At 34.8% G+C, this 16,825-nt stretch overlaps 2 protein-coding genes across 3 annotated transcripts in view; one reads left to right on the top strand and one right to left on the bottom strand.

The window, feature by feature from the left end:
• The first annotated feature begins 163 nt into the window (after positions 1-163).
• LOC128180828 (UDP-GalNAc:beta-1,3-N-acetylgalactosaminyltransferase 2-like) lies at positions 164-3,882 on the top strand. Its single transcript, XM_052848983.1, has 2 exons — positions 164-289; positions 2,332-3,882. Exon 2 carries the CDS (start codon positions 2,404-2,406, stop codon positions 3,826-3,828), a length of 1,425 nt encoding a protein of 474 aa, XP_052704943.1. The 5' UTR covers positions 164-289; positions 2,332-2,403; the 3' UTR covers positions 3,829-3,882.
• Positions 3,883-9,919: 6,037 nt separating this feature from the next.
• Positions 9,920-16,825, bottom strand: part of LOC128180829 (5-hydroxytryptamine receptor 1D-like) — a 39,644-nt gene continuing 32,738 nt past the window's right edge. For both annotated transcript variants that reach the window (XM_052848985.1, XM_052848984.1), the window contains exon 3: positions 9,920-13,244. In XM_052848985.1, the coding sequence (XP_052704945.1) occupies positions 11,561-12,874 (1,314 nt within the window). In that variant the 5' untranslated portion in view covers positions 12,875-13,244 and the 3' untranslated portion in view covers positions 9,920-11,560. The remainder of the gene's footprint in view (positions 13,245-16,825) is intronic.

The following is a 16,825-nucleotide window of genomic DNA, read 5'->3' as shown; positions in this document are numbered from 1 at the left end:
AATAGTGGAAATTTCTTATGTGGTTATCGGTTATATTCAATATCATACATGTAGCTATTATATAATAATTCAATCAAGATATTTTATCAATATCAGTTTATTTTAAATTTAATATCCGGAATTTTATAAAACGGTCAATTTTAAAATTTAGTGTTCGTCTTCAATTTCCTACATGATTATATGAATATAATGATGTTTAAAATTGTGATTTCAGCTTTAAACAACGAATATGAAAAATATTAAACCGGTTCCATAACTTCAAAGTCTCACTCCACACAATTAAATACAGGTAGATTTTTTTCACTATGCATAGATTTGGCAGTAACGGGATGGGAGAAATCATGACGGACCAGACTTGGATTCGAACCCGTGCCCCCTGAATCTCTAGTGAGGAGCTCTACCAATTGAGCTATCGGGCGCCGGTATTCGAACAGGTCTGACCGTCATACCCCCCCCCCCCCCTTAATTGATCTTCGTCCTAGAAGAATACCCCAGGCTCTTTCCCTGTCAGCTAGGAGTTCACCTGTAAGTTCCAGGGGTTGGTCACGGTACCAAAGGTATCGGGATGGGAGAAATCATGACAGACCAGACTGGGATTCGAACCTTCGGCCCCCGAATCTCTAGTCAGGTGCTCTACCAATTGAGCTATCTGTCGCCAGTATTTGAACCAGTCTGAACGTCACACATGTCGAGGAATGGAGAGAAATTCTGTACTGCCTTCCGACCAGTTCTCGCCGAATACCATTTCTCGCCAGTGAAATGTTACATCATTTTTCATATATTATTTTATGTGTTGATAAAATGACGTAACAATGCACTGCCGAGAAATGATACTCAGGGAGAACAGGATGAACACCAGTTATGCTCCGCACCGAGATGTTGTCAGAGAACTCACTCCTATTATGATATTCATTATTCAATCCATCAATGTTAATATCTTAAGTTTTTCATAAACAAATGGTCTGACCGGATCAACAATAACCAAACGTATAGGATATTGATTTTTGAGACCAAAAATCATTTAGGGGGAGGGGGCGTGTGATCAGACTGGTTGAATACAGGTACCAGATAGATCAATGGGTATAGTGTACCTGTCTATCGGTTTGGGGGTCGGGGCAAATCCCAGTCTGGTCTGTCATTATATATACCCGGTATTATCAAAAACAACATATTTATGGATTTCAACCATTTCTACAATGACACTCCTTTGATGATCACACTGGTCATTTTACAGATGGACATTCAATGTGAATAGTGTCGGAGAATAATGTTGAAATTATAGATAATAGAATTTTTTGGATGCGCAGTGCAGCTGGTGTTGCTGGATGATGTTGTCACCAATCACACAGAATCACATCACTTAACATGTTATTATAATGGCACCAACTTATGTCACAGAAGTTTTAGGTAAAAGGGACCTAGACATGATTTGAGATCAAAATTAATTTTCTAATGTATAAAATGGTTTACGTGTGGATTTTTATTATGGCTTACCAATATATGAATGTTAAAATCAAGTTACAATCGAAGTACAGAAGTAAGACTTCATGGATTTGTAAACAAAGCTCTAGGCTTATAGTTGTTTACAAATAATGTAAGTCAAAGGAATTACCATTTCAATAATATTTAATATTATATTCATCATTCTACTCTAGACATTCAAAATCAAAAAGAAAAAATTGAAATTTTTTCGCACAAATCGTGTCGAGGCTCCTTTGAACAGAAACAGAACGTTTGGTTTCTTCAATCAATGCTGTACACCTGGAATTCCTTTGTAAAGTTAGATATAGAATATGTTGACACTTGCAATTATATTGTTTAAATTTCAGTTGTTTATGTTTAGAATTTTGGGCTGCAGTCAGTCAAAATACTGTACATTTCTGCAGATTTCTTCCCTCGGATTTTAATATTAAACCATCTATAAACTAAGTTCCTCTGTTATCATTATATTTGAATGTAATATTTTTACATTTATTTACTGTAAGTATATTACATATGGCTGTGTATTCTATTTAGCATTTTAAGTTGAACACTGCTTCTGCTACATGTAAATCAAGTACATCTCTAAATGCCTTGCAAATATATACAAGAATAGTAACATTTTCACAACCTGTTAGAATTTTTTTTCCGAGAAATATCACCCACACCAAATGTATTAATTTTAAGATTATAGTATCTATAGATAAGGGTTCTTTTTCACATGCAGTTTAGCCCCAAGAGCAGATTTCATCACTTTAATAATATTGTGAATGTAACTCATCTGAATCTCATGATTACCTGTATAAAACAATTGTACTTGTATGATTTCAAATGCTTGGGTTTTTTTTTCAGGATGTGGACACCACTGATGGTCATTTTTGCAACAGTAAATGAAACATTTTTAGCTTGTACTTGAACCTCCAAATGACAGCTTGGCATTCTTTGTGGTTATTTGTGTGTGGTGTGATAACTTCAGTCACTATTCACTTCCTTTTGAAAAGCATACAACCATCTTTACAAGAGTATGCCAAAGAGAACTTAACATTAGCAATAGGTATATTATCAGCACCAGAAAATTTCCAGTACAGAAATGCAATAAGAAAATCATGGAAAACAAAGACTGGTAATAACATAAAGGCATGGTTTATTATTGGTAATCAAGATTGTCAAATTCATCCTGACAACCGAATAGATCAGTATGGATGTGATGAGAGTCGAGTACAGAAGGAAAACTTGCTAAGACTTCAAAACAACCTACTTACCATTGTTACACCACCTGCAGATTTGAAGATGGGGAAAATTGGTGGAACTATTGTAGATAAGCTAAATATAAAAGTAATGTTGGACGTGCATGTAAAGAGACTTGGTGTTGTGACAAAGTTGCTCAAATTTGAACCAGAACTATCAGTTCATATTCTAGAAGCCTGGACTGAAACTGTTATTGCACATGTCAAGTTTTCTAAATTGGATCCAGGAATTATTGTCGAGGATTGTGTTTTTCAACCTATTCCTAATATTATCTTGCACAAAAATTATGAATATATTTTAGAAATTGAAAACTTAAGACTGAATCACTGTCTCTCAGACTTTGGTGTGCTCACAAAGTTAAATAATTTTGGAGGAATTTTACATTATCAAAATGAAATAAAACAGAATGACATGGTTCTACCAACCATGTGGCTAGAAATAAAAGATACTGGTCACCTTGAACACATGAAAATGACAGATAAACTTAACATGGAATGGAAAGAAAGAAACAATCTTGCCCGCCAGCACCTTAGAGAAGAGAAAGACTCTTACAAAGACGTATTGTTTGTAGACACAGTTGACATATACAGAAATTTACCTATAAAATTATTACTATTTCACCAATGGCTGTTTAAAAACACATATTCAAGATTTGTTCTAAAAACTGACGATGATTGTTTTGTAAATATGGATTTAGTTCACACGTCTTTATCAGAGTTGGATGAGAGAAATGACAATACCTTTATATGGTGGGGAAACTTCAGAAAACAGTGGCTGGTACAGAAATTTGGAAAATGGGCTGATTTTGTATATTCTGCTGATGTGTACCCTGCTTTTGCTTGTGGTTCTGGAAATGTAGTAAATAGAAATGTACATGAATGGATAGCGAAAAACGCTGATTATTTGCACGAGTACCAAGGGGAGGATGTGTCCATGGGAATATGGATGGCAGCAATATCTCCCGCCCGTGTGGAAGATGGGCGCTGGCAGTGTTCAAATAGCTGTACTCCTGACGCCTTGAGCCGACCAGAGCTTGAGCCTAGCCAAATAAAAGTACACTGGGAAAATCTATTGATGTGCGGCGATCCCTGTGGGTGCTGATGTGAGGTTTTTTTATAACGTACGTTTCGATTAAATTGTACAAAAAAATTCTACTTTTTGTGATTTCCACCAGGTCATAGTAAAAAAGACACGTAGCATCGTTTTTGAAAGGGGGGGGGGGGGGGCAGACTCATCCAAAAAATCTTGACAAGCAAAAAAGATAAAAAGAATTTTCCAAAATTTCAAAATCCTAATCCGGGGGGGGGGGGGGGGGGGTAGTATATCTATAACTTCAATTTTATTCTTCATGTCCATATTTTCATTCCAAATTTTTATAAACTCACGAAAAGGGGGGGGGGGGGATGGTAGTACGATCAAATTGAAATCTTGTATAGATAAATCCACTCACGTAGCTAGTTTACTCTGTATTTGATAGTTGATGAAAGATAGAAGCCAAATAAGCATTGTTTAATAAGTCCTAAATATTGATTTTTGGCTGTCATTATGCGGATTTATTACTTTTAAGGTTTTCTCTGTAATAACCATTATCTTGTTTGTACGAAATAAGCCATGCAGATAAAAACACGCCGTGAAGATACTAGCGAACAGTCATAGTTCTTGAGGCATTGTCATCACATCTGTAGGTTTTTGGAACCTTAGGAGATAGTTTCCGTCTTAAATTATTTAAAAAATAATTATGTACACACTGTTTATGATGGCTCACAAAACAGGATAATGCCACCTTAAATAGCTTATATAATAATAAGTGCGCTGATTTTTGTGAAGTTGATTCCCGTACGTCACCGAATGCCATTAGTAAGTTAATGACACGTTACACATCCAAGGAAACTAAGTCCGTGGAGACAAATGTGGAACATCACACAACCTGACTTTAATACCATAGTGTTAGGATGAAAGACCGCCATATGAACATTTTTCTGTAATGAAGACTCGAGAGAATCTGGTGTCTGGATAAAAACGGCCTTGAACATCTAGATCATTCTGCGAAATAATTATGGCAACCTAAAACCTATAAAGTTAGCGTGAAAAAGTAACCTCAAAACTAATTCGGGTTTGATCGAAGACTCAAAATCAAAACTTAACAATCTCCTATATGTTAAAAAGTGTTCAATCTTGCAAATCTTTAAAAAAAAATGTATCTAGATTTTTTCAGATCGTTGTTCATTTATGTTACTAGCTTTGTATCAACCCTTTCATTATTACAATGCAAATACTGTAAACTAATTTTTCCGTTTCATGTAGATAAACATGCAGGTGCGCGTCGCCAGCACATAAATTGTCATAATACCAATCATTTGTCGACTAAAATATTCGTATCAACAACCAAAACATTCTCATACGCGAAAAAACCCTGGTTTCCGGCAAATCGAAATCCCAAACTCGATTTGAAGGTATTTCAAATTGTGACTGGTCAGCAGACCCCCCCCCCCCCCCCCTTACACTGTGCCAGATAAGTATGCCAGTGCCAAGGTCGTCTAAGTTGCATGTATCGAAAAATTCAAATATGCCATATGATTAAATTAAACCTTTTTTCATTTGGTAACATTTTAAATTCGATACATTCTGTACAATTGCACAATATAATTTACCTTGTAAATTTATTATTCCGGTAAAAGGTTTTAAAAGGTTGAAATGCAAATGAAAGCAACATCAATTTTACATGTACCGCAACTATTATCCCGAAATAAACGATCAAGATGCGACAACGCTAACGCACCTCACATCCAATGTCAACAGATCCACTGCCGTATGTAGTGCATTTTTATCATCATACGTTGTTTTATCGCCTCTTTGATCCAATGCTCTAAAACGTGCTATAATTGTTAAAAAAAATACAATTACATGTATTTATTTTCATACCTCGATCCTATATTTCACTATTCAAACATAATAACTAACGAATTTATAAGAAACCCACGACTCTAAGCAGTTAAATAATTATATATTTATAACCCCCTTTTTTTGGGCTATACAAAGAGCTTTAAAATTCCTTCCACGATAAATGTTACGTTCGAGAAGTTATCACCGGAAACAAATACATATTGCAGTAATGGTATACAGTTGGTCAGTGTCTGGGTTCAAATAATTATACTGGTACTCTGTTGCTTCTTTTGATAAAGTTCTGTATGAACAATCTGCATTTTGATAATCCCATTAATAGTAATTCCTTTGTAGAATGTTTCTTGAGAGCCTATATAGACTGTACCAGAGATGGGCGGCCGCCTGTCCAGTGCAATGTCTCTTGTTGGCGCGCTCTACTCACAAGTTTTCTTCTTTTTTTCTATGCATAGAAACCAAAAGGTCGAATTGGCGACGGGACCTTCTTCAAATCATCGCCCAGACAACCTCTAGTTTGGATTATTAAGTTAGATAGGACAGCTAGTACAATGCTCCATAGAGTTATTTTACATGCAAATTTCAGAGAAACACCGACCTTAAGAGAGGGCTGTAGATGAATGAAAGAGATTCATGAGTATATTTTTGTGATTTAATTGTAGTTCGTGCAATTCTGGCGATTTTGAAACTATATATCAGAAGAAATACTAACATTCTTGTCACACACACACCTCTCTCTCTCTCTCTCTCTCTCCTCTCTCTCTCTCTCTCTCACTCTTTCTCTCTCTCTCTCTTTCAGTTCTTATAAATCATTAGTTTTGACATCAACCATTATGATAACAATTTTACATAATACACTGCATACATCAAACGCAATATTATTGTAAACTGTTGAATATATGACTATATTATCTACACTGTAGTTGATCTTTGGAGAGTTCTAATTCCTCTCGGATCCTCCTGGACCAGTCTTCACAGAGGAACTAGGTCGTCGACTAGTTATTAATAAATGTGTTCCATTTTAAGTGAAGTTTTACTAATTACACAGAGTAGGTCTAATAAAGATGTAATGAGGCCTTACGTTAAGCCCTTCCGATTTCCATTACGCCATTGCTTTCAGGCAATATGTGGGATGCATTCTGTTCATGTTGCAACGGAAGTTGCACTGGGATGTTGAAATTTTTATATGAGATCGAAAACATAACTGCATGTAAACAATATTGATAACTTGTTTGATAGAATTTTTTTTCTTTGTTTTTTATTATTATTTTTTTTGGTGGGGCACAATTCAAGATTATAATAGGGATTTCGTTAGTACATGTAGAAGGGCAACAAAATAAACTCGTATTTTTCTTTCAAAAATATTTTGTGAGAGATGTTAGCTCGATATTACCTTTCTGAAGAACCATAGAAATGGAAAATGATATATTTGGAGCATTTCATCATTCCAAGCCACTAATACAAATAGTGTATGGGCTAATCAGTACTTCATCATTTGTGGTAGCAACAATATAATATGATAAGAACACACTAAAACCCATCCAGTACTTAGTATAAGCTTTTAATTAACCCCTATGGATAAAAAAGGTTTATACATAGTAAGAGTTCTTCAAATCTTTGGGAACCGTTTCTCAAACAAGCTCAAATTGGTAAATATTTTGATATTATAGAATGTGTACAATTTAAGAATGAGCGAAACGTAAAATACAAATTTCGAGGAAAATGACGTATACAAGGTTTGTCTACGTCTGATCGCGAATTATCTCAGGCACGTAGCATCGGGGGGGGGGGGGGGGGGGCAGGGGGGGAGGGCTGCCCCCCCCCCCCCACTTTTTCTCGCAGCAACAAATTTACATTTAAAAAATTGAATTATCATGGAGTTGGCCCCCCACTTTTTGGGGAGTATGTAGAATATTGATATGAAAATAAGGAAACGAGGAGTGAAACTGAAGTTATATACTACGCCAGCCCCCCCCCCCCCCCCCCCCCCCCCCCTCCCCCACGGATTAGGATTTTGAAGATTTTGGGAAACTAAATTTTCCTCTTTTTTTTTTTTTTTTTTTTTTTTTTTAGCTTGTCAAGATTTTTTTGGATGAGTCTGCCGCCCCCCCCCCCCACTTTCAAAAACGATGCTACGTGCCTGTATCTTGAATATGTCTTTTCTGGAGCAAAGTCTTAATTGATGCCATTATAGGTATTTCTTTTACAGAGTAAATTGCTTTGATGACAAATACTCCACTAAAATGCTACAGAGAGCTCTATTTCGACACTATTGTTAGTCACGACAAATTCTTTAAGAGATTTGTCGTGATTTTTTTCTATTGACGAAATTTATTTGATGGTCAGGGTTTGAATAGATGCATACTTATATATTTGTAAACTGTAAATGAACCACGAGCGTGCACCGTTGGGAAAGCAGCATACCGAACATTTTAGATAGAAAGCAAATAACATAGAAAATTGAAAAAAAATAAAAGCAAAATGATTCTAAAAAGTTTTTGATGGAAAAAATATGTTAAATTGTCATGTCGTTTTACAAATTATTTTCTATTATTCTAGCATTACGCTTGTATAAAGTTTGTGAAAAAGAATCTTAAAAAGAAGAAGAATTTTATCAAAAACACATGGGACATACTGATACACAATAGCAACATCGGTTAGAGCTCACCATGTTTAATTAGGTAAGTATGATAAGGCTTAACTGACAAATGATAATGAATAAATGAAAACAAGCGATGTTGCTTCATAACAAATCATTTCGAGCAGTTTCGTTCCCAAAAAACTGTTTTAGAGTCGAACGGGTTTAATTAGTCTGGCAGAGGAAATATTTGTTCCGACGGCAACTATAATAGTTGCTGGGGCTAGGAGACCGTTTTACGTTATTTCTGATCAAGAGTTATCAATATACATGTATCATCTCAATTTTTTTTTCGAACATCTCGCGCATAAAGATTATTATTCGAACGTCTGTCTGTATGAAGAATAGTGGAATAATCGACTACTAGTATTCGTTGATATGTCTTGATTAAAAAGAAAAACATATAGTTAGAAAATATCATTTAAACGACAAAAACTTTTTTGTGGATCCATTGCGGAATATTGATTAAAATCAAAGCCACACAAGGACTTTCAAGAGGAATGTCCTTTATTTACAAGCTTTTCTAGACTATTGGTATGCAACTCAAAAGATCAGGTTCCGTCCTTTTTGATTGATACCGTGACTTGCTTTTTTAAGAAGCGAAAAAAGATTCCTAATGAGAGAGAGAGAGAGAGAGAGAGAGAGAGAGAGTATTTAATTTAGTTACGTAATTTATACAGTGTTTTTTTTTTTATACTGATTTTAAGAATTCAAATTCCGCTCTAGGTTCGCTACAAAACTCATCGATTAAATACGCTCAGATAAAATTTTCAATACTGCTCTACCGAAGTTCGGATAAAAATGGACAAGTCGTTTAACCTCGATATTAATCAACAAATTTTCTATAAAGTTATACTATTTCATTTTCTCCTTTTCGAAAATTTGCGGCTAATTTCAGGTTGATATGGAATTGGAATTTAATAAAATAATTTCTTTGTGGAGTGCATTTCAGTCGTAGCTAATTACTTTAAACAGTGCAATTACTTTTTTTAAATGATGAAGCCATAAATGTCTTTGCCATCTATTAATTACACTTTTCAAACATGAAGCTTTCGTTGAATATATCTTTTAGTTTGTTTAGTTTCGTCTTGATTCTCGGTATTTTTTTTTCATTTAGATTCATTCCAGCGTCCATTTAACGTGCTGACTTTCAGTTTTGTGTTGCATTATAATACATTGTAGAGCAATATTTGACAGAGCGCGTCTTTACACTCGACATTTGCGTAAAGTAATACTAGTTCTTTAATCTCGAAAGAATTGTTTTTCTTACCAGAGGGTATATGACACACACTAGTTTTTTATATTACCAATAGGGAAAATTTAAGAACATTTACAAATAAGTTTTATGACGCTTTCAAATTGAAATGGATCGGGTTTTTAGCTTCAGACTGAATATGTTCTCCTTTCAAATTAAGTCTTAATTAAACATCATCGATTACTGCCATTGAAGTAAACTTTATCAAAGTCCCCTCAGTATTCCAACGATTTAATATTGCATTTCCGAAGTGTAAATAATTGAATTTCCAAAGTTACCGCTGCTCATATTAGTATTTTGAATTATTCACTGGGTGGTGCTTTTGTCTGTAATTTGGTTGATATGTTTTATTTTTTATTATGGGTTTAAACATGACAAACTGTTTTAAGTACAATAAAGAATTAATTCATTTTTGCTTTATTTATTGCAATATCTTTAATCAATGTGTGTATACAAGATATCTGGCTTATTATAACCATTCTATTCGAAGACAAACTGGCATGAAATACTAGTAATCTGTCATCCCCTGAAGTCAATGGAAAAATATTTGTCATCAACTACAAGGCTTTGCTTTTGTTTGAAAAACGGCCACTGCTTCAGAGAATACGCAGGACAATTTCCAAGAAATTACCATAATTTTTCTCAGTGAGTCCATTGTCCTTTGGGCGTATACATCTTTGCTTTGAGACATATTTACTCGTTGGTCTTCCATGCAATCTGAATGATTCTCTGCCGGTGTAATATTTCACTTAAAACAGGAAAAAAATGCCCAGAATTTATCGCCCGTGCTTGAAATAATTTTATTTAAGGTACACGCTATACTTTGACATTCAGACACATCGTCCTGTGTTGCAGACATTGCTATCGGTACGTTGTAATTCACAATCACTGACCTGATTAACAGTGTTAATAGTTCCCGCTGTCACAGAATAATCTGCTACAATAGTTTTCAGTAGAGCCGACATAATGATATTTTTTCCATATTTTATGTGCCTTTTTTGGTTGAAACGGGAAAGAGAAAGATACGGGGAAGGGGGGGGGGTAATAAATAAAGGAATTATAACAAGACTGTTTTGACGACAAGAACTGTAGAACCAACAGTATGGCACCCGTTGATATAAGAGAAATAACGAATTGAAAATTTCAATAAAAGTGAGTTTAAATATCTATAAATCATAGATAATAAGAGTATGATTACATCTGTCTCCTCGTTCTCCTTCCTGTCGACTTTCCGTTAAATTACATTAAACCGAAGAGATACGGCGGATGATTTTTTTGTCATTTCCTGCTTTCTAGGAGGTTGGCGTAATTATCACGCCTTAAACGACAATAAATACTCGTTAGTGTCTGTAAAAGTAGTCAACCATTTTGGTAACACTTGGTTTTTGTTCTTCTTTAGATTTAAAACGAGATTTCAAAATTGTTGATTTGGGGGTTTTGATTAAAAACATCAGCAGCAAAACTCCTAACTCGATAAAAAATAATTTTACTAGGTTGCGCAAAAATATGCCCGATGAAAACTAAAGCTGGCAACCTTAAATTGTGGCGTCTTCATGGTCTTGGTGCATGGTAACGAATTAAATTACCAATATTTCAGAGCCACGAATCATAAAATTTGAAACCTCTTGATAGTCATTACGCAATTTAATATCAATGCAAACAAAACATATGCAACTTTATCAAATAACGTGAGAAAAGTCACAAAAGGTATGAAAGCGACGAAAAAAAAGATTTCTAGAACTGTTGACGGATACTATCGAAGGCTTAAATATCATACTTTAATGCTTTTATGTTCCATCTATTTTAGGGCCTTGCATGTTAACTGACTTTGATTTTATCAATCTTTCCAACTATAGATTTCTTGGATTTGAATTATAGGGGAAATGAGCAAATAAGACTAACGAACGCTCGTCCAAATAGCATTAATATTTACAATGTGATAATGAGTACGATTTGAAGTAGAATAACAATATTTGTTTTTTCATTTGGTATCCAAATCATTAATGTCATAATTACACCACCCTTTACAACATCATTTTCATTCAACGGTGAGCTTGACCAATACAAAGGATTCTTTTAAAAGCATGTCTGAAATCTCGATTGAACACAGTATAGATTATTGGATTCAGGGCCGAGTTACAGTAACCGGCCCAAAAGCAGACATCAAACACTATGTCAGGGATACAATTACACAAAGCCATGATTATATACAACGTGAAAAAAGGTGCCCAGCAGACGATAAAAGCCGCCATCACTATTCCTAAAACAATGGTGGCGCGCCTTTCCCGCGCTTTTGCGAGTTTGCGTTTATGTCTCTCTAGGTCTTTGACGGCGTCGTAAACCTCCGCGTGTTTGATTTCCTCTTGATTTGGCGTTAAGTTGGTTGTTCCTGTGGTATCAGATTTTGTAGATTCTTTCTCGTTCGCTTCATCTAAATCTATGTCTTGCTCATCAATTGTTCCATTACCCGTTTCCGGCTCCTGACCCGAATCCTCCCTGTTGACCCCCTGTTTCTGATATATCGGCCATGTACTTTCATCATCCGTCAAGGTCATACTGTTGACCTTTGTAGGCATGTTTGTGACTGTTTCCTGTTTCTCCTTTGTGTCTGTATTTTTCAGTAGACCGTATAATTCTTTATCGGTCCTGTCCTTTTTCTTTGCCTTTTTATTATTGTTCCCTCTTTGTTTCCTTGCTCGTTCTGTCGCCGCTTTATAAATTTTATAATACACAATCACCATGATAACCCCGGGTATATAGAATGATCCCATGCATGAACTTATGATATATCCAAGTTCACTGCTGAGTAAACATAGCGGATAGTCATTAACCGGAAGAGGATTTTTCCACCCTATCAGTGGAGGTACACAAACAATTAGGGACAGAATCCAGACTGCGGCGATCATCAGCGCCGCACGGGTCGCAGTTCGTTGTCTTGGATACGTCAAGGCTTTGGTAATACACCAATATCTATCCAAACTAATAAGGCAAATGCTGAGGATGGAAGCAGTGCACAGGAGTACATCAATGGCCTTCCATAAATCACACCAGACAGAGCCGAAATACCAGTACCCCATCACTTCATTAGTCAGACTAAACGGCATGATTATCAGACCTAGCAGACAATCCGCAACAGCGAGCGACGCTATGAACCAGTTCTGTTTTGATTTCAAATTTTTATCCGTATAAATGGCCACCACAACTAGGAGATTTCCACCTACAATAATGAGGATGATGATGGTCACTATGGTAACGGTCAGTATCAAATGTACTGTGCTGTATCCTGGCGGAAGTACTCTTTCTGACCCAGAGCTGATAGTCGTGTTCGAATAGTTACTCCCCGTCAAATTCATCATTCCAATTTAAAACCAATCTGTTTTTGCACAAAATGGAAATGTTATCCAAATCAATTGAATTTCGGATGCCCACGTCACGACAGGAGTAACAACGGAGTGATCATACTGCTAACAAGATGGGAACTTCTCTCCAGAGTAAAATCAAGGGGTTTTAGCCACACAATTAACGAAAAAAGCCATAAAGTTCCATTTCATAGTCCGTTGATTAAACAGCTATAATGAGTGGAGGAAAAAAGAAGAAACGGAACTTCATAATTATTCGACATCCACTGTATCCCCTTTGTAGCTTAGCGCAGCGGGAAATATCTGAACAGCAGACGACCCTTGAGTAGATCGGAATCGTCCGTTAGCCACCAGAACTCTGCAATACCTGCAAAAAGGAAAATACCATTTGAAGGCCAATAAATCTCTGTCGATATATTGATTTTAATAAAAATTTTGGAATGGAACCCACGCATAAGTTTTCCGTCATGGGTAATTCCAATGACCAGTGTTATGTGCGACCGCCAATGTTTGTTTTATTTTGTAGGACAAATTACCGGTTATTGGTGGTAGAGCATGAAAAAAGCTTTTTATAATATGCTATATGCAGGGATTTTTAACGACATTTATTGATAATCTCTTCTGAGTACATGACTGTAACTTTGAAAGAACCCCCCCCCCCCCCCCCCGGCCTCATTAAAAAAAGAAAAGAAAAAAAATCCTATAAGTATCAGATTTTAAATAACATCACTAGACAATAAAGCTGAGGGACCGAGATTACTTAAAATTATATAAAATAAATAATTTCGTCAATGTTGAGAGGGGGTTAGTAACTCCCACCATATGTTAGATTTTATATTTCAATCTTTTTTTTTCAAAGAGCATTAATATCTTAATTGGACAAAAGCCTCGATATTATTTCATATTTTTTACTTAATACAGTGTATTTAAAAAAAAGTTTGATGAATGACAAGAAAATGTCAATAAAATTATTCCAGTAACATTAATGATTATAGCACGGCGACGATAATGACACAGAGTTTATGCTTTTATCTGGCATAGAATACTATATTGTACATATATATCGAGACAAATATGTACATGTATAATTATATTCTTATCTAAGCATGCACGGGAAATAAAAAGGGATAGAAATATATGTAATCAGAGTATTTGAGGATGCACGAAAAGAAATAGTTAAAGTATGTGAGGATGCACGAAAAGAAATAGTTAAAGTATGTGAGGATGCACGAAATAGGTCAAGTATGTGAGGACGCACGAAAAGAAATAGGTAAAGTATATGAGGATGCACGAAAAGAAATAGGTAAAGTATGTGAGGATGCACGAAAAGAAATAGTTAAAGTATGTGAGGATGCACGAAAAGAAATAGATAAAGTATGTGAGGATGCACGAAAAGAAATAGTTAAAGTATGTGAGGATGCACGAAAAGAAATAGATAAAGTATGTGAGGATGCACGAAAAGAAATAAGTAGTCGAAGTATATAAGAATGCATGAAAAGAAATAGTCAAAGCCCCTGTATATAAGACAGCAAGCCTCGATCAACAATATTTTGTGTTGCCTGTCACATATGTGCTTACATGCACATATCCATTACAGGATATTTAAAATTATGTCAACTTTATCAATTTTTTAAGATTGTGTTATAAATCGTATGGTCTTACATAACACCTGGCTGGTTTAATGTTGCAACAATGTCGCAATCAATTGACCCAAATATTCAAAACTATTTTGCCTCAACTCAATTATTTACCCATATGAAAGTTAATTTTGCATAACGTACCTTATATTTCGTATAAACAAAAGAACAAACAAAAACCTTACTTGGGTTGATCTTAGGACGAGATATTTGTGTTTCCTAATGTTTTATAATTACAAGTGTTTCAATTTGTAAGATTTTGTTGCTTCCACTTCTTCAGATAATTTGTGATGTCCTCTATCTGAAGAAGTAATTAAAAACTCACGCTATCTGTCTCGGGCAATAATTATTTGTTATCAAGTCTAGACAGCAAGAAATTTTGAGAAATGCATGTATTGACATTTTGAATTCGGTTTGTTGAGGTTCAATTGCCGCATTACTATTGCATCAACTAGCATTCCTGTATGCGTCCTTTAACATCAAAGAACGATCAAACTCAAGAAGGTTGTCCCCATCCCCATAGAATGGTCAATTACTCGCACTTCGTATCAAAGATTAGAATTACAGATAAAAAGAAACAATTATTGTGTAATGACTCTGATGCGTCTTAAATCCAAGATATTGTCCAACAAATGCAATACGCGGTCACAGAGGGGTTAACTAAGTCATTTAATGATGGCCTTTTATAGAGGAATCTCTCTTCAAATCGAATACGTGATGCCATTAAGTAAATGGATGGAGGTCGTTCTAAAGCTAATAACCTAAATCCAATTATAACATGCTTTTATAATATGCACATTTTATCGTCTTTGAGCCAATGTAAGGTGAGTGTCCTGATCGTGGTTTCTTATATATAGTAACATATAATGACGTAACCTAATCAAAAGGTAACCTATTAGTGTAAAAGCATATTGCAGAAGTCATACATTAATCATTGCATAAAAATCGCCGAAAAATCCACCAAACTTTTCAATTTTTGCAATTTATATCAGCTTTAAGAAAAGAGCACGTGTGAGTATTTTTATAACAGTTTACTGTTCCATTTTATATTTATCAACTTACTATCTCACACGAAAGCAACAAACAATGTCAGGTATATACATGTGTGTACACGCCGGTGCCAAGGATGGTTTTTGCACCTGCCACAAGTCACTAATTACAAAATATAAAAAATATCAGTCCTGTAATTCTATGATGGACCATTCTATAGAGAGCTTCTAGCACCGTGTTTTATTGATGTCTCAGATGATCTCATCTGTCAGGTGTGATATTTACTATCATCAAAATAAAGTCCGCTCAAAAGAATTTTCCTGAAGGATATTCAGAATTTCCGTCCTGATTTCAAATCCTTTCTGTTGAAATTTCAATACCGATAGGAAATGAAAAACAAATACTGGTATTAGGGAATTAAAAATCCAGTAGGATAATTAAATTCTCAGAATAAAATGCCCTTAGGCCAAAGGCATACTTAATGAAATTCATAAAAAAAATTTTTTTAAAGAGGAACAGTTACAGAAAAACTATTTTTCTCAATTTTTTTTCATTTAAACTCGGGATATTATTCATTGTTTATTTTTAAAGTTTAAGATATATATATATATATATATATATATATATATATATATATATATATATATATATATATATATATATATATACTACTAAAAAAAGTGGTTCAATATTTTCTGGGCGATTACTGGTGCAAAGAATGTAACCCATGGCTTGGTAGTATAGCTATTATCATTTAGTTCTGGAATAGCGTGTATGATTTGTTTGTAATCTCAAAATTGAAATGCAAGACTACTCACAAATCACAAAGCAACAACAGCTATTTAATAAAATGAAGCTGTATAAAAACGAAACGTAAGTCTCACGATGGAAATGATATGAAATAATTTCTTAAGCTTCTCTCAGAAGTCAAATTGTATGGAGCTAATCAGCTGAGGTTATAAAAATTCACAATCAGAACCTTAGAATCTTCAAAAAGTTATAATTCCTTACAATTTAAGCTAGAATGTTGTTTATCAAGCACCTATAATTCACGATTAGAATCCCTGATTTGAGATGTTATAAGGAACAATATCTGTATGAAAACGTAATAATACGCCAAAGGCTAATGATAATTTGATTACTAACTTTACTAAAGACGGGGAAATGATCTATACTTTTTTGAAAATTATTGTACTAGCGGTTTTCTGTGTAATAACACCCAGTGTTTGTACACTGAAGTTACCATTTATAATTAATAGCATACTGAGTTGTAAGGCTATAAAATGGCAAGTTTCCCTCTTTATCAGGCTCAATAACATTA

The sequence above is a fragment of the Crassostrea angulata genome, chromosome 4 (assembly GCF_025612915.1).
Source record: "Crassostrea angulata isolate pt1a10 chromosome 4, ASM2561291v2, whole genome shotgun sequence".
Classification (NCBI taxonomy): Eukaryota; Metazoa; Mollusca; class Bivalvia; order Ostreida; family Ostreidae; genus Magallana; species Magallana angulata.
This window is presented reverse-complemented; position numbering and strand designations above follow the sequence as displayed.